The sequence below is a fragment of the Oculina patagonica genome, chromosome 13 (assembly GCF_052425735.1).
Source record: "Oculina patagonica isolate OP01 chromosome 13, crgOcupat, whole genome shotgun sequence".
Classification (NCBI taxonomy): domain Eukaryota; kingdom Metazoa; phylum Cnidaria; class Anthozoa; order Scleractinia; family Oculinidae; genus Oculina; species Oculina patagonica.
Genome location: NC_135770.1, coordinates 22,711,481 through 22,732,298, shown reverse-complemented (window position 1 = coordinate 22,732,298; position 20,818 = coordinate 22,711,481). Strand labels below are relative to the sequence as shown.

The window sequence follows — 20,818 nt, the reverse complement described above, 5'->3', positions numbered from 1 at the left end:
TACTGTATGCAAGGATGTATCCCCTTTTCGTCGGTTGGGTATTTTTCTTGCTGTTTTTCCTGATGTCCACGGTCAGCTCTTGTGAAGGTCAGTTTCTCTTTTTTTATAATTACTTGTTTTCTGACTCATCTGTAAAGGGCGACATTTATGTGTAACAGTTAGGCTCACTTGGTTTGAAAGAGGTGTTTTAATCCTTAAGTTTCAACGACGGTTAACACCGAATTACAACGATACTTTGAATTTTAGTTAAGTATGGATAACACCGTAGAATAAATATATATTTTGTTATCCCTGTACTCAAACTGGAGCAACGGGCATTCAAAAGCATCTATTTTGAAATACGCCGAAGTCGGTTAAACTTAGCTTCGGCTAATGCAGTACTTGAATTCAGTCTATATCTAGTTTTCGAAAAATTAAACATTTTGCAGCTTGGCAATGGACTTGTGTTTTTACTTTTCTGCAAATATTATATAAAAATTATTTTAGGCTTATTTCACCAATTCGATAAACAAAAAGGCAAATTTTTAACCTTTTCGTTTTTCTCCCATAAGAAACTTTGTTATAATTTCTTGCACCTTTCTAACGAAGACTGTGTCCAATGTTATTTTGCATCGGCCAAAAGGTGGTTTCATTAACGTTTGTAAATTGGTGAATTTGCAATTACACTAGTTAAAATCCCACGATATTCACAGAGTATCCCGATTTTGCACTGGCAGGTGCGTTGCCTTGTGGGGGGTAATTGTGGGACGTCACGAACGGACTGCATCCATCAAAAACTGAGTACCGGCGAAAAATACTTTTCACGAGTGTTTTTTACATGCTTTATGTGATACATACACAGCACATTTTTTCGGCCTTGTCCATTAATGTGGGTATGGGGATTATTTGCCATTGACAATAGTTCAAAACGGCATATTGGCTCATAAAATCACTTTTAAAATATTCCAATCGATTCGCCTGCTCAAAACAATAACAGCGAAGCTGCCACTAAAACAACAAAGGAACTATTTTGAGTGGTTGATAAGCTGCGCTAGACGAACGCTGAGTGGTTAGAACTGACAATAAAAAGTTATTGGGTTAATTTTTTTTTTAATCCTTAAGGCAGAAATTTCTAGTTATAGTTTTGTCGAACAGTAGCGAGACGGTTTTTTGTATTGGTGAAGATGTATTCTTCTTTCATAAGTTGTGTTTTTCTATCGCTGTATTTCCTAACACCCGGTGTTAGCAGTTCTGAAGGTCAGTTTATTTTCTGAATACTCTTTCTTTAATTATATGTTTTCGAAACGACATTGGCATTTTAGAACTTGTTTATAATTTTTGCAAGTTACTAATGACGTCTGTGTCTAGAGCTCGAGTTTTTTTGCATCGTCCAATAGGTATGTTTCTTTAAAGTTACAAAAACTATTTTGTCGTTTCGACAGCATCACAATACTAATAGCTTACAGAGCAAAGTTACTAGGTTATAGCTAAATATCGATTTTCACATTCGAATCATTGCGAAAATAGCTTTTACAAAGTCACATCATTTTTATGCAGGCGCCGTGTTGGTGTGCTATAAAATTGAACATGAAAAAAATTAGATTATAACATCAATACATTCATTTCTACTTCGTAGCTCTTAAGTTATTATTTCTAGACTTTTATAATGTTTGAAAATTTTGGTGACCAAACGTATTTAAAATCATGTTCATCTAGAACAAAATAAACTTGAAAATGCTTTACCGTATTTTCTCGATTAAACGCCGGGGTACCTAATAGATGTATTTGCAATTTTGATGCGATATTAAGTCTCTGACATATTTCGTCGTTTTTGGCCGGATTTGGATACCGTACATACCACCATGGGTATTTTGGCTCGACTTTGTCACATACGACACGATCCCAACCATGGCTCGCACAAAGTTGCGTGATATGTCACCGAAGGGTACCAAAAAGGGTACCAAAAAGCTACTAAACGGTGTAAGAATTATTTTGCGTTGTCAATATGCATGACAACTAATCCTAAAACTCAATAGGCGTTAAAGTAGTTTGTTATTCTGTTACGTCACAATCCATGTCAGATCTAGAATCAGAAATGATACATTACAATTTATAACTCTTTTCAGACCAGCAACGTCACTTGGTGTTCGGAGCCAAACAAGTATTCAAGGGGAAACGTCTCATAAATCACATGATACGGGTTCATGACGTCATGGTAGCGGAAAACTGTGGTGTGTTGTGTTACATGGAGTATAACTGCGCCAGTTATAATTTGATGAGGAGAAGTGTTGCTGAGGGATACAAGTGTGAATTAAATAATTCTACACACGAAGGAAACGAACAAGACCTGAAGGAAAACCCAAATTATGTTTATCGTGGAACAAAGGTAACAATTAATACTCAAAATTCTACTTGTAGTATTGGAAGAAGTGCATGGTCTGAAGAAAGGAATATTTCTTTATAGCTTCCAAGCCCTTTCGTCCCTTTTACACCGACATTTCCCCGTATTTATATACGAAAGCTTAAATGAATAAGACATTGTCTGACTGAGCTTTTCTTTGAGCAGCAAGAAGTTAGATGCAATAACGAGGTACGCGTGGAAGCAATATGTTATTGTTTTAACGCGATGGTCGTAAAAATCACTTCGACGGTGAAAAATGTTTTAAAAGCTAGGTACTTATGCAAAAAAAAACTATCAGGACTATCTATTTTTAAATCTTTTGCATTGTCGGTAATTTTGAGTACAACGACTAATGTTTTGCGCGCTCAAATCATAACGTTTTCCTATTTTCTTTTTCCACGTGTTCTCTTTCTTATTTAGAGTGCCTGTCTCAAGAAACCTTGCAAGAACAATGCAACCTGTCAAACCGGTTTTAAAGACAAAGGATATCGCTGTTCGTGTACTCCCGCATTCCAGGGTCCGGAGTGTCAATATGGTAAGAGTACAAATTGCTTTAGCTTCAATGTATTCTTTCTATAGCTCCTCCTGATGTTTTCCGTATATCCCACACGCCGATGCATTTGTGATACAGGGAAATGACTAAGAATTCGTTTTTTTGTGGGATTTAAGAAAAGCGGATCTTCCCTGCAAGCAGAAAGGTTACAGTTATGTAAATTAGGGCAAAAACAAGGCCAGGAGGAATTGAGGCAAGGAAGAAGAAGGGAATGGAAAAAAAGACACTGCTCCAATTTTACGGTGGCACAGAAAGTCAAATATATCGTCGAAATTGGCACTTTGCTTTCCATGGGATCAAGTTTGTCAATTAATGAAGTTATTTTCCGTTACAGTATGCTTTTAACATCAAAACTTCCTTAATCCCATAACTTTAAGCAAAAACATGTCCCGGGAATTTATCGAAGATAGTCCTGAGTTCAACCTGAAGTTTTTGATTGTTCGAAAGATTGCTGAGGAAAATTGTTAAACGGTTTTGACTTTCCAGCAACAAATTTAGTTCATTCGACATTGAAGGTTATTCCTTCGTATAAGATCTTAAATGGATATTTTCAATTGTGATTTGGCTAACAATTAAAATAATATAAACTAATTAAATGTTATTTTTTCAGATACTGACGAATGTGTTACTGGAACACACTACTGCAGCGCTGATGCTGTATGCAATAATAACGTGGGATCATATAACTGTTTTTGTAAACCTGGATTTTCTGGAGATGGAAGGATTTGCGAAGGTGAAAGGAACTCTAATAGCTTGCAAAAACATACATTTTAGTTTTATTCCTCTCAATAGCCATGACCGCGTGTATTAAAAAAAATATTGGCTTTCCCTGGAGGATAAGGAGTTTTTTTATATTAACTCCTTTTATTTTTGTTATTATCGGCTAGATTGGATATTTGAGTAATAGTGATTTGGCTCCAATTCGGTCCAATCATACATGAAACCGAGTTATGTTTGATAGTAGAAAGATTAACCGTTTTCACACTAGTTATCCGTCAAGGCGAATAACCCATCGGATGGATTAACCGTCTTGATATAAATTCGAGCTGGATAAACATTACTCTTTCAATTTCACTCGTCTCTGATTCACGTCAAACGTATAGACCACGGGGTTTACATATGTAGTTTACAATTCCACAACATGCATTCAATATGCCGGCCAACGCATACTTTCTTGCATCGCGTACCTTGTAGATAGTTTTCCAATGTTTTGTTTTTTCAAGGTGGGCAGCAATATTTTTTCTGTGTTATGTCATACCTGCTCGATACTTTCTTCGCAACTTTAAACGCAATGTTCTCTTTCCCAGAACGCAACGCGCTTTCTCTTGTTTCAGGCTTTTCAGGACAAGATGAGATACGTTTATCCGTCCTGATGTGATTTCTTAACGAGTTATCCGATTTAGACGGTTTTTCTGTCCTCAAAATCCGTCATAAAGTCGGATAATCGAAGGAATAATATTTTACAGATTATTCGTTTAAAATGAATACCGCCCTACAGTTGAATCCCGATAACTCGAACCTTTAAGGGAGATCAAAAAAGGTTCGAGATATCGGGAGTTCGAGTTATCGAGGGTAAAATTAGTAATAAAACAACCTGGAGGGGAATCGAAAAAGGTTCGAGTTAGCGGGAGTTTCGAGTTAATGAGGGTTTGAGTAATCGGGATACAACTTTTCACATTATTTAGAGGGATCATCCGTGTTGGACAGAAAACCCGTCAAAGACTGTTTATCCGTCTGTAGTGTGTAAACGCCCATTATGTTTAAAAACGCGAAAAGAAGTCCTGTATCTAATAAATGAAACCAAAATCTAAAAATACAGAGCGACTCACAGAAATCAGCGAGACGCTACAAAGTAGTAACGTGCATTATAATTTTCAGATATCGATGAGTGTGCTCCAGGAACGCACGATTGCAGTGCTGATGCTGTGTGTAACAATACCATTGGATCATACATGTGTATTTGTCTTCCCGGACTTTCTGGAGATGGTCGGCTGACCATGGTCGGTTGTGAAGGTGAAATTCTGCGAACTGTGTCACGGCTGACCTCAGCTTATTTTATCAAGTTTTGTCAAATACTTGCTATTAAACTTAATTTTTGCAAAGAAATTTATTAAAAATAAATTTATTTAGTATTCGTACAATGTTTTATTCTGAACGAGTGCTTCGTGGTAGAAATTTGCCTATCACTTCAAAAGCGAAAAGTGTTCTGAGCTGGATCTTTTAAATAAGAAAATGCAGATATTAGCATCAACAATTTCAAATTGAATGTTGCAAAAATTTGCCTCGTGCATCGTTAAAGCACTCTTTATACCTTTTAAGATGTCGATGAGTGTTCTACATCAACCCATGACTGCAGTGCTGATGGTGTATGCAATAATACCGAGGGTTCGTACAGCTGTTCTTGTAAACCTGGATATTCTGGAGATGGACGGAAGTGTGAAGGTAAATGTATTTTACGCTCTTTCCGCTCACTTTGTATAGGTAATCATATGATTCCAAGTGCAACTTGCCATAAATCAGCAAGAGCAAATTTTTGTAGGGCTAACCAAATTGCGCGAACCCGCAGGGCGAACGTAATTTTTAGTCTTTGAAAATTTTACGAGTGCTTATTTATCCTAAATTGCACGAAAAAAATCATGCGATTACTTGTTAATGATACACATACAGATACGATGTAAACATCGCGACGAAATACGGCGTTTGGGGATAAAACGTGGATTATATTGTCAGGACATTTAAGAAGGATTCAATGAAATGGTTAATAGTAATTTTGGCTATATGTTTCCTTCTATTGGGAGAAAAAAATAAAACAGTGAAAGGCACGATATGGTGAACTATATTTTTAGAATTATCGAATGGCGTTTCAAATACATAATCAGTTATTTGTTTATCATGGCATCTTTTTTTAATCATAACAACATTGCTTTGGAGTTTGTTGTAAATTGTTTTTGGATATCGAGTTAATATGCATTTGCACATATCAGAAATAAATCAAATTTACATTAACATTTTTCAACCAATCCAAAATGGGGTTAGTTTAGCGTTTAACGTTAATGTTTATTATTGTTTTTAGACATTGACGAGTGTGCTCTAGGAACACATGACTGCAATGTTTACGCTGTGTGCGATAATACAAAGGGGTCATACAACTGTACTTGCAAGCCTACATATTACGGAGATGGAAGGATTTGCGAAGGTGAAATATATTTTTTTTATATAGTAGAAAGAAAACTGACTATTTCAAAAAGTGGGAAATGAAGATTCATTAAAGATAGGTTTTTATGATGGTTGGAAAGCAATTCAACACGGAATATATGGTTACAGTAAAATAAGAGCAGAGGAAAGAAAAAAATAATGAGAAGAAAACAAATGAGAAGAGAAGAAAGGAAAGCAAAAGTAGCCGAAATTAAAAGAAAAGTAGAGACAAAACAAAAGCAAGCTTGTCTAACCTCAGCTTTGATGTTAAAGCAATTCCAAACTTGCAGTTAAATCACAAAAAGGAAAATGTTGACCCAAAATTGGGATTCTTCCAAGTTTTAAACAAATTCTGAAGAACAAGTTTCTGCCTTTTCAAGTTAATAATTGAGCTGAACTTGAAAGTGAAATTCACCTTTAATGCATTGTCTTCTTTCAGATGCTTTTCTTTTTCAATTCTACAATGATACAAGAAACGAAGGGAATTTTAATTAAAAAAACCCTGTCTCAACAAAATGTGTATTTTTCATATATAGAATCTATTTTTTGATTTCAATACAATTTTGGTTAATTCTATCTGGAATTCTTTCCACTTTTCTTTGTTGATCTAGATAATTTGGAGTGCGAGGAACTTTACGACAGGAAACTGTAAGTGTAAACAGCTCTAAAATTGTTAATTAGGTGGTTTTACAATATAAAAAAGAATTAATCAAATATGATTTAATGGGATATGTTATCACTAAAGACTGTTAACGGTCTTTTAAAAGAAGCACACGTCATCAAAAAAAGTAAAACAAGAAAACAGGCACAAATGTAAAAGGAGAATGACCTGTGAACAAAATTAAAAACAGCAGTATTCAGTGCAATGATTTCTTCCCACAGAATACAATAGGCCATTTCCAAGTTACCCTTTGCCTCTGTTTTAAAACGAGTCTACGTGCGAAACCATTCAAATTAAAATGGGTTTGATTTGCATGAAAGTGGACCTGTAGGTGAAACTAATTTACATATGAATGGTTTCGCACGTAGACTCGTTTTGAAACGGAGGCAAAAGGGAACTCGGAAATGTCCTATTTAAAAAGTATTGAGAGATATGTACAGGCTCGCAAATGATTCCGGGACCGAATCGGGTACCCCTGCATATTGGAAAATGCAAGGTGCACGGTCGAGATAAACAAAACGGATTGAGCATAATACACGCGCCATGTCCTCCTTTTAATCACCATAATTCGCTTTCGGTCGTGCTATGATAACATCGATACTACAAGAATTCAAAAACATGTCCTTAACCATTCACAATCATATTTTAAACAGCTAATATTATATAAAAAATGATATATAACAAGAATAACTGCTTGTTTATCCGTTATATCAAGTCTAAGATTGTTGTACTATTTTTATTCTTCAGGACCAACGAAATGAATCCTTATTGTGGTCTTGGGGCATGCGGATTGGAACATTGGACTCTTGTTATGAAGATTAACGGCTCGAAGGTTATTAGATATTACAAATCTATAATACTTACGACTACAATCTAAGTTTTGAAAATCGCAAGAAATTAATTTTCGCCGCGTTCATGGCCGGAAATCTTGGATGCCCCCCGTGAATGTTAAAAGGGTATGGTATCGCCTTCTGGTAATTTTTTTTCACTTTGCACAACGTTAGACACTAAAAATACGCCCCAAGATAACGACAAACAACTAGAGCGTGACTCTTCGTCAGAAGCAGTTATGTTACTAAAGCTCAATACTTTAAACGGATTTTTATGTGATCGGAACTGGGGTGAAATAAATAGGCTAGGTGAACTAAATACAGCTAACTACAATTTTAGATAGTAGTGGTCAGGGCACTTCACGTTGGTCACGAGTAACCTTCCCCCCTCACCAAAGTTGGAAAATGAATGTTTTTAGCTAATTTTTAACATTGCAAGTGGAGAAAAATGGGTTAAGAGTGTCCTACCATTGTCCGGAATTGTAGCTATATAGTGGGGTGGTATGTCGTGAAACTGTTTGTGACATATTTTATACGCGACTTGCCGATTTCAGTTTAGATTTACACACACATTGATAACTTTCATATTTTATTGACATTTTCTTCCCCAGGAAACATTTCGCTATCTTTCAGATCTTTGGAGCAATAAGGTAGCTTTTAATCTAGCAGGAGGGGAGACTGTGTTTGACACACAAGAGACTAAACTGACGAGTTACTGGGACACACCCTTCTCCAAAATATGCCTTGGTATGAAGATCGGCCAACAGAACAACTTCATTGTCATCAACAAGCAGGCCAACTCTCTGTACTCACTGATCGCTGATGGCCAACACCACGCCACCTCACTGGGTCGTAACACGTGGAAGACGCTGATTGGTTCAGAGGCCTCCTTGCAAAGCTATTGCAACATGGAAGGTTTCAATGCTCGCTGCTTCTCAGATTTTAATTCCAGAGCAAGAATCGGGTTTGCTGCCAACAATCAAGATGACTGCTGGACCTGCGATTCCAGAATCGGATTCGGTGCAGGTGGAGCTCCTGATGTATCCAACACGTGTGGAAACGCTGCAGAAAACTCTGCAGATAATGGAAACAAATTCATCACAGCAATGTGTTACATTTTTGTCCGATAAGGCGTCGGGCAAAAAAGAAGTTTTCACTGTCCAAACCTGTCAAAGGTTCCTCTTAGTAGCAAAGTGTGCAATGAAGGGTAGCAAGTATAAATACGCTGAACAATAACAAGCTCCATTGTGGATTAGACTTCATATCAGACAGTTTCATTCTGTTCTTTTGTTTGTTTTGTTTGTTTGTTTGTTTGTTTGTTTGTTTTTCATTTTGACCGTATGAATTTATAAACCTTTCCTTTGCTACTATCATTTTTTGTAACCTTTTATTTACCTTACTATTAGTTGGGTCAATTTGATTCAAAAGTACCACTATTGCACAGTTTGTTAAACTCATTTAATTATTAATTAGCTCATTCATTTCGGCTGGATCACATGTAAACGGTTGTTGTTGTTTAAACATTGAAAACAGATTTTAGTTGCTTCTTTGTTTCCATATATTTGTGCAAGTCGTTTTCAAGTTTTTCTTTCATATTATTTGTTTCAATAAATGAGCGAAGACTTGTGTCTTCTTGTCCCACACCATATACTGGTTGTCAGACTCTTTGCTGGTAAAATCTGATAATTGTAGTGTATGTTACTTATGCCTTACCCTCCCCACCCCCATGTATATTTACCCAGCATGACACTGGAGATGTGGTGATTAAAGTACACGAGTGTAATGGCGTCGTTCTCTTTTACTGTTGGTTAAATCCGGATCATCCACGGTTAAATCCGCACATCCACTACAATAATGACAGCACATAAGTTCGAATTCGTTTCCTCGAATGGTGGAAATAACCCATCTACACAATCTCGGAAGCAAAATGACGTGGCTATGTTTTTTTTTTAATCAGACTGCCAAGATGTAGAAACAGAGGTTTTATTCCTAATTAATGTTCCTAACCCATAACCCTTATTTTAACTATATATAAACAAACGACACAACCAGAACATTTGTGGGGCCAGAAAAGGGGTAAGGGATGAAGCACTTCAATTAAGAAACATAAATAGAAGTGGAAGGTCACCTACTTCGTATTGAGTCACAACTCGTACCAAGTTTGTCCTGATTGCCGCACGGTAAAAAGTTGTGTCAAGAAGAGGGTCGCTACTCTTTTTCCAAATGAATACGCAATAGTACTAGTTTTATACCGTCAGTTTAGTATCACACGATATAAGGGGATAGTATAAATCCATCAAATCAAGTCTTGCAATCCTTCAACAGCTACCATAAAGACCTGACAAAACGAAATCCGCAACTGGTTCTAAGTTTCGAAAAGGGTCGCAAGTTCCGAAAAATAAATGACGAACATACTTGAGCCGGACACGCGAGTTTCCTTGGAGTAGAGCGGCTTTCAATCGTGCGTCGAAACCAATTATATAGGACAAAGGACATCGATAACATCCACTAAAGCTATGGAAACTTTAAGCAAAAGCCGGCGCGAGTAACGATTACTTTTTGGATTTGATTCTGTTTGGTTGACAAAATTGCGCGAGTAAAAGTGGAAAACAAATTCGAATTACTTTTCGAAACTCAAGGGAAACCGCTCTAGTCAACAAGACTAGCGTTAATTTAGGTAAGGTGTTGAAACGTCAACAATTTCCTTCCACTGGATTTCTCCGCATTACATTTTTCTATCCTAAGTCGTTACGATAGGCTTATATATATCAAGAAGGGGTATCCTGCTTTCAAATTGCACCTGTATAAGACCCACCATGATAGATGGCAAATTTCAATTTGCATCCCGTAAGTTCAAGTCCCACCCGATTAACAGAAGATTGTTTTGAAACGACAGGTGTGATACTTTGTTGTGAGAGAGGATTGGTCGACGACACGAAAGCAAACCCTCCACGAGTTTACTCTGACTATTTAATGTCTAACCTAAGTACGAATTTATCAAATTTATGTTTTATATATATATTTGCTGAAAGCTGCAAGTAATACAATTTTGGTGCAGCGGCACATCAATAAAAATTATTGCGCAGTATTTTTGGGAGTCCTGGTTTACTTTCTTGTTCCCCTTCTCGAGATATAACTCTGAAAGGGATTTTTACTTTTACAAAGTTTATCACATTGTTGACTCGTCTGTTTCAGGTATTAAGCTCTTCTCTCTCTGCTCTTAACTGTTCTCTAACTGTCCCTTTACACCTTAAAACGACGCTAATATAAACTATACTCTAGATCCACATAACGTAAACCTTAATGATTGGTTCAACTGTAATTTTTTGCCGGAATGTTTATCCTACCTGGCAACGGCGGCGTTCTTTAATCTTGCGCAAGCCGCGTTCTTACTTTTGCTGTTTATATAACTTACAATACCTAGCAAATAGATCGGCTTAATGAAACGGCTTATAAATAAATGTAAGTTTCTCCAATAATAATCACTGGAATTGCTGGAACTAAGCAGGTTTAATTTTTCCTTCCTTGCGTGATCTGCTTTCATAATTTTAAATTCAAAAATACAATATACAAAATAAACATGTAAATATTTTGTGGTAACTAGGTAAACTAATTAAAGCGATCGATTGATTAACACTCGAATCATCTAGAATTTAAGAATGTAAAAGCTAATAGGAACATATATAAAATTTTGTGCAATATATTATTCCCCCGCCCCTTTCAGCAGAGTCTGACTTAAGTCAAGGGAAGAGAAAACACGAAGGCAATAACAAGAACAACATCAAATTATTATTATTATTATTAGTTTTAAATTTTGTTTTGTTTGTTTTGGTATCACACGAACACACGAATAAAATGCAATATGAATAGGTAACTATATAGCACGCGATAATGAATAGAATAGCTTTGTTGATTTGCCTAAGTATCAAAAGACTTAAATATTTATGGAGAAAACGTGTAAATTAGGACCTTCTCAAAGCAATAGCGATAACTGTTGTTAATTGAAATACTCGCCAGTGGATGGTCGGCTGGCGAATCAGGCGCCGAGCGCCTACTTGTCAACTGACGTTAATGAAATCACCACTTTAATAATTAAATAGAAAAAAATCCAATTTAGCTCACAAATGTTTGACAGGGCTTTCCATTCAAATGTCAAATTGTTATAAAACTCCTTGTGGTAAAAGTTCTATATTGGCGAGCATGTATTCCATTTTGATCCGCGGTGTTCAGTTCTACTTTTTATCTCTTCTGATACCAAAGGCTAGTTGTTTTGAAGGTAAGTTTCTTCTCTTAATATAGTTCTGTCTCTATTTTTGTGACTTCATGACTTTGTTTTAAAGAACCAAATTTATTTTGCATTTTAATTTTTAAGATCAGTATCAGACCCTTGTTAAGAGGTAAAGCATAGAAATATATATTTATATATATAACTAACTGCAGACAGTACTGTTTCGGCCTTCTGGGCCTCATCAGTGCAGTATATATATATATTTTTTTTTTGCAAATAACAAACCCGAAGAATCATACTGAGTAAAACAAATTATTTTTCAATCAAATTTACGCGGAATCAAGCGAGATGGTCGAGGCATTTAGAAACATCGATATTCGCCACATCTATGCATTATTTGGTTAGCCACAGAATCGTAGCGTTGTATTTCTTTTTAAAGTTCAAGTGGCTAGAATATTCTCTCATTTTAGCTAGAGTATTATTTCATAAAACCGGCTAGAAAAGGCTTTGGCTAATGAATGTTTCAGTTCAAATTTCAAGAATAAAGCCATCTCCTCATCTTAATGGCGCTGGTTTATTAAAAAAAAAATAGGGGGGAATTATTAATTAAGACTGCAGAAAGGAACTTGCAACTTTTTAAGCAATTGTGTTTTTTTGCCAAAAAAAAAAAAAATGATTCTTGCAATTAATGCGATGCTAACCAAGAGCAGCTGTCACTCTTGTCGTTTGGGATCTTGGCCCATTTAATTAGGGTCCCCGATTCCATGAGTCTAAGAAAAACTCCTTCACAGCAAGCGTTATTCACCCTTTGAATTGCTGATAGGAAAGCAAACAACTCCAACAGCAAAGAGTCCATTTCCACAAAGGGTTCTTACTGCAAACATTCAAGCTGAGACTGCAAATTATCGTCTTCAGTGGCAGTGGGTGGTTTTGCTTTAATTAAAAAAATATCCATTTTTATTAACCCCTGAGAGTTCTCGTTTGCTTTCGGCAATGCACCAAGTTCGGCAAACATAGTAGCAGGTTAGTTAAATATTCAACAGGCACAAAGGCAATAATCTGATACATAACAAAGCCCAGCCAAGTTTAATTTGAATTATTGGTTTTCACGTGACGTCATCAAAATTCTAAAATCCAGAATCGCAAGACCTCTGAGTTTTATCTTTCACTGGCTATAAGACATCCTTAATATATATCATTTTTTAAGGTTTTTAGCTCGATAGGAACTCCATTATGGAGTTTCCAAACGGTGCTCTCTAAATTTTCGTGAAACATTTTGACAGAATAACTGATAACTCGAGTACGGAACAACATACTGACATGAAACTTTGACAGAATAGGTTAGTTGAATTTTTTTTTTTTCAACAGCGTCCCGCTTCTTCATTAAAACCAATTGCTTTCTTCAGATAACAAACTAAAACCGTGGATTTTTTTTTGATTGTTTACGTAATAATGACATCAACGCATCTATAGTAAATACCTCTTATTAATCGAGTTCGAGCTCCGTACTGTGAAATACGGAACGATTTTTCCCCGCTTTGGGCCATTACGGATCGACGGGAAAAAAACGAGGATCCGTATTTTACATTACGGACCGAAAAAACGAGGCTTAGTTAGATATTTATTATATCTCTCACTCTGAACAAAAGAAAACATTTCAAGTCAAGCGTGCGGGAAGCGGCTTCGTTTGCCTGACCTACGTCAATGGAGAAAAGACGAGTGAATTTCATTGGCTTTCGTAAACAATTCGGCCGTTGAATAGATCGATTGATAAGCGAATAAACATAGATTGAATCCAACCTTCACTACTTTATTTCTGCAATTAGTTTTACAGTAATTTCAGTGACAGGATGAAAACTAGATACAGTGCAAGTTTCCTTTGGAATAACATAACTTCTAAACTGAAGTTCTTTGCTTGGCAACGAAATTGCCCGATTGACAACATGTTTTAGCTTATTAAACTTTCGAAAACTTATGGCAGTGATTCTAGAAAATACTGAACGAGAAAACACATATAAAGTTTAAAGGAACTACTTGGAAAAGGCCTCAGATATCGCCGTCAACGTAATGCTAAGTTGTATCTTCCCTAGAGGTGCTAGGCGGCGTTGAATGCTTCGTTGAAAGTTTGGAATGCTGTCTGGCTCGTACTCAGCTCCATCGCATTTGCGTACGTCTTTGAAAAACTTTCCGAGGAGCTTATCGAACACGTCAGCAGGTACGGTTTCTACTCGAAATTTTTTTTCTCCCTCCTCCCTTTTTTTTCTTTTTTTTTTTTTTCTTTTTTTCACAAAAAAAAAACCCCTTAAAATTTTTTTTATATAGAGAGAGGGCTAAACAATTAAAAAAAAACTTTTTAAATTTTTTAAAAAAACAATTCTCGCGCTGCCTCTACCAAAAAAACCTTGATATTCTTGAATTGTACCTCGTTTCTTCTTCCCTTCTGTGCAGGCTGTTCAAAGGGAACTAAGACCCTGGCTACGAGGATGAAACGTTGTCCTTGCCAGAGTTTAAATGACGTCATATCAAGCACACGCGCTCTCAAGCTGATCATTAACGGTTGGCTTGTTTGCAATAAATTTAGGTTTCGTATTTCATTTTTTTTTTGAGCAGACGTTGATCAATCAAACAGTGTAACCTAGTGGAGCAAGGTATACACTTATGATGGCTTTACTTTTTTCAGTTATATTCCTTTTGAGGTTTAAAGAATTCTCGCCTTTTTGGGGTCGACGTTTTCAAGTTTGACAGTGTTACTTGGAAGAAAATCGAATTCAGTTAAATTTAAAAATTGCGTTTACTCCGCCTTAGAAAATGAATAATGCCTTTCTTTTTTTTTTTTTTTTGTTTAAGGGATAAGTTGTTGATCTCAGAGTGCACCCTCGTATTTCTATCATGGTTTACACAAAACCATAAAAGGCAGATACTGCTCCTTTGAATAGAGTATGAACACATTGCAAAAAAAAGTTTTCATTCCTTATTGCGGTTTTCAGTGATATGCGAACTCTGAAATTCAATCTTCAAACAACGGCCTGCTCTTTTTGCTGCCCGTCAATCATCTTAGTGGACCTCTCGGGAAACAGAAGTTCACTTCAACCTGGTAAAAAGATAATCTCCGTCATTTGGTGGTAGATTTCGATCCATTTTGTTTGTTTCTGTTTTACATTGTTCGTTGGCTGCCGCCATAATTGTGATTGATGGCAGCGAAAAGCACAATCGTATGTTGATTTTGAATTTCAGAGTTCGCATTTCACTGAAAACCGCAATAAATACATATAAGCACCTTCACCCCATTCAGACCGGGCTTTTTCTTTGTATATTTTCAGACCGGGGGGAGGGCGAATTCCGACCCGTTCCGTAACTTCCAGAATATTAAAGCAATCACAATGAAACTTACAGGATATATAGTATGTTTGGTATACGTCACGTGGGACGATGACGTCGCATCACGTGACAATTACATCATAATGTCAATAATCTTGGATTTCGAAATTTTCCAAAACGTCAGGAAACCGCCTAAAATTATTGCAAAGTACTCAAAATCAATAAAACTGTGGTTAAAATCCCTAAAAAGGTGAAAATAATTGCATTAAAGATATTTTTCATTAATAGAAACACGAAATTTAGAAATTTTCGAAAACATGCCTGTCAAAATGTCGTTGGTATGGTAACGTCAAGTTTCTGACACAGCAACCTATCCTACCTTATTGTTTCCAGATAAATTTTAGATAAAGACGCAAAGTTTGGCAGCGTTTGGTTGAATATTAAAAAAGTTATTAGCGTTCAAAGTCAGCACGGGCACTTTCCCCCAAGGTCTGAATAGGATTAATAACGTTTTAGCCTACAAAATACAACCTTTTTAAATAATGATTCTTTCATAGACCATTGCCGTCAACTTTTGGAGTTCAAAGCCGAACACTCATTTAGAGGCAAACGTCTCATAAACCACGTGATACGTGTTCATGACGTCATGATGGCGGACTTCTGTGGTGCGCTGTGTTACATGGAGCATAACTGTGCCAGCTATAATTTGATGTTGAGAAGTGAAGCTGAAGGACACAAATGTGAATTGAATAATTCTACTCACGAAGGAAACGAGCACGACCTGGAGAAAAATCCAAATTATGTTTATCGTGGAACTAAGGTAAGAATTATAAGACAAAACTTTACTTCTAATTAAGAGAGGAAAATTAGATCTGAAACTAAGACTCCCAAATCCCTTACCTTTTACACCGTTATGATTATTACACTATTATAAATTTGTTAGAAAGAAAGTACAATTTAAAGTATATGCAATACATGAATACAGTGGAACACTGTTGCTCCGATCGCGACAACCAGCGAACCAAAATGAGGGGTGGGGGAGCAACACTCCAAGACACTTAAGCCTGGTTTTCACTGGCGGCGCAAGCACAAGAGCGATCGCGCAAAAAAGGACAAATTTTGACCCTCGTGCTTGTGCTTGCCGCAAGCACAAGCACAAGTATCAAAAAGCAATACGCTTGTGCTTTTGCTTGCGTCGAAGCCATTTTCAGCGTGAAATAAGAGCTGTTATCCTTACGCTTTTGCTTGCGCTCTTGTGCTTGCGTCGCTAGTGAAAACCAGGCTTTATTGCTACAAAAAAATGGAATAAGCTACGGGCCAATGTGGCACTTCACTCGACCACACCTTTCATAATCATCTATAAACATTCTAACATTGATTTTAATTTCAATTTTAAAGGTTTCTTAGTTCCGAAGGGCAGTGACGAGTAACATTACATTTAACAATAATCACTGAGCCTGAAGCGAATAATTGTTTTATTAGAATTTTTAGATGTGAATATCATAAACTGCAAAATGACTATAGAATACACGAAAACAAAAAACGAAAGTGCTCGCTTGCATACGTGTAAACCAGTTTATAAATTCATCGATTGAAATCATAATTTATACTCAAGTTTAAAAATAATACAATAAAACTGAACAAAGCAAACATTACGATAAAGATAGATATCCGGGATATTGTTTCTGAGCAATTGCGTGTATCCTCTAACTAGCTCCATGCTATATTCACCACCTAGCGCGTAATAGTCCAAAATTCTCGACCAATCAGAATTGAATTCCCTCTGGGAATTATATTAAATGCTTATATCATAAGGTTTGTTTTAAATTACTGAACACTGATAACGTTGGCATTTTTCTCGTTTTGTTTCATTTTTTCAGAGCGCTTGTGTTAGTAACGCTTGCAAAAACCAAGCAACCTGTCAAACCGGTTTTACAGACAAAGGATATCGTTGTTTGTGTGCTCCAAGATTCCAGGGTCCGGAGTGTCAAAATGGTAAGAGTATAAATTGCTTCAGCTGCAATTTATTCTCCTCATTAATCCCGCACGCCGATGCATTTGCGAGACAAGAAAGTTGTTTTGTTAGTTTAAAGAGTATCAGATCAGTTGCCTCTAGACGGCGAGCAACCGACTCCTTTATTTTACATCCTCTGCGCCACCGAAAATGTTACAATTATGTAAATAGAGGGAAAAAAGGAGGAATTGAGGCAAGGAAAAAGAAGAGAAAAGGAAGACACTGTTCGCAGTTTAACGCGACATTGAAAGTTACAAAATGAAGTGACATAATTTAAATTGTTACTGACGCTAGGAGTTTCGGTAAAATTGTACCGAAACTTCTACCACCAAAAACAATTTTGAATTATGTCATTTCATCTTCTACAAGACGCTTCGCAGTTCTTGCAAATTTTATTGAAAGTCACGTAACAACAAAATTGGGATCAACGAAAGTTTGCCAATTAATGAAGTTATCTTCCGTTACATTATGCTTCTTACACCGTAACTCCTTAATTCCCATAACTTAAAGGAACAATATTTCCAAGTGATTTATTCAAGATAGTTCTAAGATCAAACTGACGATATTGATGATTCGAAATATTGGCGTGGACAGTTATTAAACGGTTTTATTATTCATTCGAAATGTTTCTCCTTTACTGATTGGCTACTAATCCGCGGTTAATTCCAGCTAACCTGCTAGCGCCGATCAAATTTGAAATGAAGGTCCTATAATGTCTCTAACTTTTTTTTATTTTTTTCTACCACCCGCTTATGGGGGGAGGGGGGGGGTTTTTAAAAAACTTTTTTTTTTTTTTTTAAAATAAAATATTTTTTTTAAAAAAAAAACAAAAAAAAAAAAAAAAGAAGATAAAAAAAAGACCCCTTCACCCCCCCTCTCACCAACGGCCAGGGCACAGAGAAGACAACTGTAAAAAGGTCTATTGTCCTACATCAAAAATTAACCGATCGCAACCTCGTTCCCGAGAATGAGTAACCGATCGCAGCCTCGTTCCCAAAGATCGCTGAAGTCACGCAACAACGGCTTTGCTGCCGAGCAGCTTGAATGCGCGAACATGGCCGTAAAATTTGAGCAGAACGAAGAGAAAAATATTTAAGGGATTAGAAGACAAGGATAGTACACGGGAAAAGAAATGAAAGCGAGTCGATCGATTTTCAAAATGCATCTTCAAGAGGAAAAAACCCTGATCCTTCCACAGCGGAGGACTTGAAGCGGATTTACGAAAATTCTTCGTCGAAGTAATCAAGAACGATGGAAACCTGTACTCAAAAACGTCGCTTTGAGTCGTCAGATTTAGCTTCAATAATCAGTTCAAGCAAGTGCTAAATATAGGAATTATAAAGGGCAAGAAGTTTAATGAAGTAAAATGAGTTTCGAAGTTTAAATCAAACTTAAAAGCGAACGTTGTTGTGTTTCGTTCTGTCGAAACACTATTAAATTCTTTTTGTGCATTAATTGGGGCTTTGGAATGATTTTGAATCAATAATAAAACAATTATTGAATTCGGCTTTCGTATAATGATTTGAAGAATTGTGCAGATCTCGAATGGTGTTATCCAATAGTTGCTAAATATTTTTTTACCAGACAAATTTAGTTCCTTAATTCGTATACCATATTTTTTATTGTGATTTCACCAACAATTAAAATAATAAAAACTAATGTTATTTTTCCAGATGCTGATGAATGTGTTTCTGGGGCAAACGACTGTAGTGCTGATGCTGTATGCAGTAATACCGTAGGATCATATAGCTGTTCTTGTAAACCTGGATATTCTGGAGATGGAATGATTTGCGAAGGTAAAAATATATATCTTATTTTTGAAGGCAAAAATAATTATATATTTTTATTTTTATTCATAGCCATGAAGGTGAAATTATGCGTAGGCTTAAAGGAACTGTATCAGGGCTGAACTCAGGTTATTTTATCGAGTTTTGCCAGATACTCACGCGCCATTAAACTTTATGTTTGCTAAGAAATCGATTCTTCAGCCCAACAATATATCAAAATCAAGTATCCTAATCCGTTTCATTTTTCGTCGATTTTGGCCATCCATACACGTGACCAGGTATTGCATTTCGTGTGTTATTAAAATTTCCCTTTACTGTTTTAAGCGGTTATTTGTATGATTCACCGAATGCGATTGTCACATCCATAAATTTAACTATAATCCGTGACACACTCTTTTTAAGAAAGGAGATAAACTGATGTTAAAGTTGAACCTCTCCGTGCGGACACTTCCATAATACTCACATCTCTAAAATACTGACTTTTCACTTGTCCTAGAATTTATATCACCTTTACCTGTCTATGGACACCTTCATAACACACACATTCTGCTCTGTCCCTGTGGCGTCTGTCGGTAGTAGAGGTTCAATTGTATTCGTACAGCATTTAATTCTGAAAGATTGCTTAGTGGTAAAAATTTTCGCATCACTAAAAAGGCAAAAAGTGTTTGGAACTGCATCTTTTAAATACAAAATGCATATATAAGCATAAACAATTTCAATTTTAAATGTTGAAAGAAATTGCCTCATTCATCATTGAAGCACTCAATATACTCTTGTCAGATGTTGATGAGTGTTCTACATCAACCCACGACTGCAGTGCTGATGCTGTGTGTAATAATACCAAGGGTTCGTACAGCTGTTCTTGTGAACCTGGATATTCTGGAGATGGACGGAATTGTGAAGGTTGTTGTATTTTATGCTTGTTTCGGTCCACTCAATCATAGTCAACAGAGTGAAATGGTTAGGAGTTCCCTGCAAAGGTCTTTGTTGTATGTATTTACAAGTTCGCTATCTTGGCGTTTGACCCTCCACAGAACCTGACAAAATACAATACAGTAAAAACCCGTGTATATGAACAAGTGGATTAAGAACACCCAGGCCTGATTTTAGGAAATAAAGTACTATTTATATAAGAACACATTCAGCCTGAAAAATGAAAGTTGTTCTTATATGGAAAAATATCAAAGATCAATACTACTTTTTATTGCACACATAATAGTTCTACCCCAATTACTGTACAGTATTGCCTTGATTTATCAATTTTATTAAAATTAAAATACAATTGTGTGCATATATATTGATTTCATCTATTGGTAGCCTAGTATGTTCCTTATTTTAAGAAACTTTTTTTAAGAACACTTAAGAACACTTACATGCTGATTTTGCAGATTATAGCCCTTTATATAAGAACCAAATCAGCCTGAACCGCCAAAATAGGTGTTCTTATATGCGGGTTTTTACTGTAGGTGGTTACGTGTGTTGACGCAACTAATCAATAGAAACATTGCGATTTCGTAATTCGTGCATCGTGTATAGGCGAAAAACAAAAGATGTGCAGTCTTGGTCTCTTTGTTTGCTCTGTTGTTATTTGCCGAGCTCCCAGTTCATTTTCCTCTATTAACTACGGCTCCCTTTTCCCCGATATAATAATACGATGTAAACATGCATCGCAACGAAGTACGGTGTTTGGTGATATTGACTTGAATTATATCTGTCAGAGCAAAATCTACTAAGGGTTCCAGATAATTTGATATTAAAAGTTATTCTCTCCAATTCAGTCTTAAACGGAAAAAGTTTATTGTCATTTTGCTTATGTTTTCTTCTATTTAAGGAAAAATAAATAAATAAATAA

At 36.2% G+C, this 20,818-nt stretch overlaps 2 protein-coding genes across 2 annotated transcripts in view; both read left to right on the top strand.

Moving 5' to 3' along the window:
• On the top strand, positions 1 to 8,789 carry LOC144636311 (uncharacterized). The gene is made up of 10 exons (XM_078495488.1): positions 1 to 87; positions 2,106 to 2,365; positions 2,801 to 2,915; positions 3,544 to 3,666; positions 4,812 to 4,946; positions 5,253 to 5,375; positions 6,007 to 6,129; positions 6,740 to 6,776; positions 7,537 to 7,621; positions 8,231 to 8,789. The coding sequence occupies exons 1-10, from the start codon at positions 15 to 17 to the stop codon at positions 8,747 to 8,749; spliced, it is 1,593 nt and encodes a 530-aa protein (XP_078351614.1). The 5' UTR covers positions 1 to 14; the 3' UTR covers positions 8,750 to 8,789.
• Positions 8,790 to 11,790: 3,001 nt separating this feature from the next.
• The window catches only part of LOC144636350 (uncharacterized), a 55,238-nt gene continuing 46,210 nt past the window's right edge, over positions 11,791 to 20,818 (top strand). The window contains exons 1-4 of the mRNA XM_078495538.1: positions 11,791 to 11,895; positions 15,723 to 15,985; positions 17,046 to 17,160; positions 18,853 to 18,975. Coding sequence (XP_078351664.1) covers positions 11,820 to 11,895; positions 15,723 to 15,985; positions 17,046 to 17,160; positions 18,853 to 18,975 — 577 coding nt within the window. The 5' untranslated portion in view covers positions 11,791 to 11,819. The remainder of the gene's footprint in view (positions 11,896 to 15,722; positions 15,986 to 17,045; positions 17,161 to 18,852; positions 18,976 to 20,818) is intronic.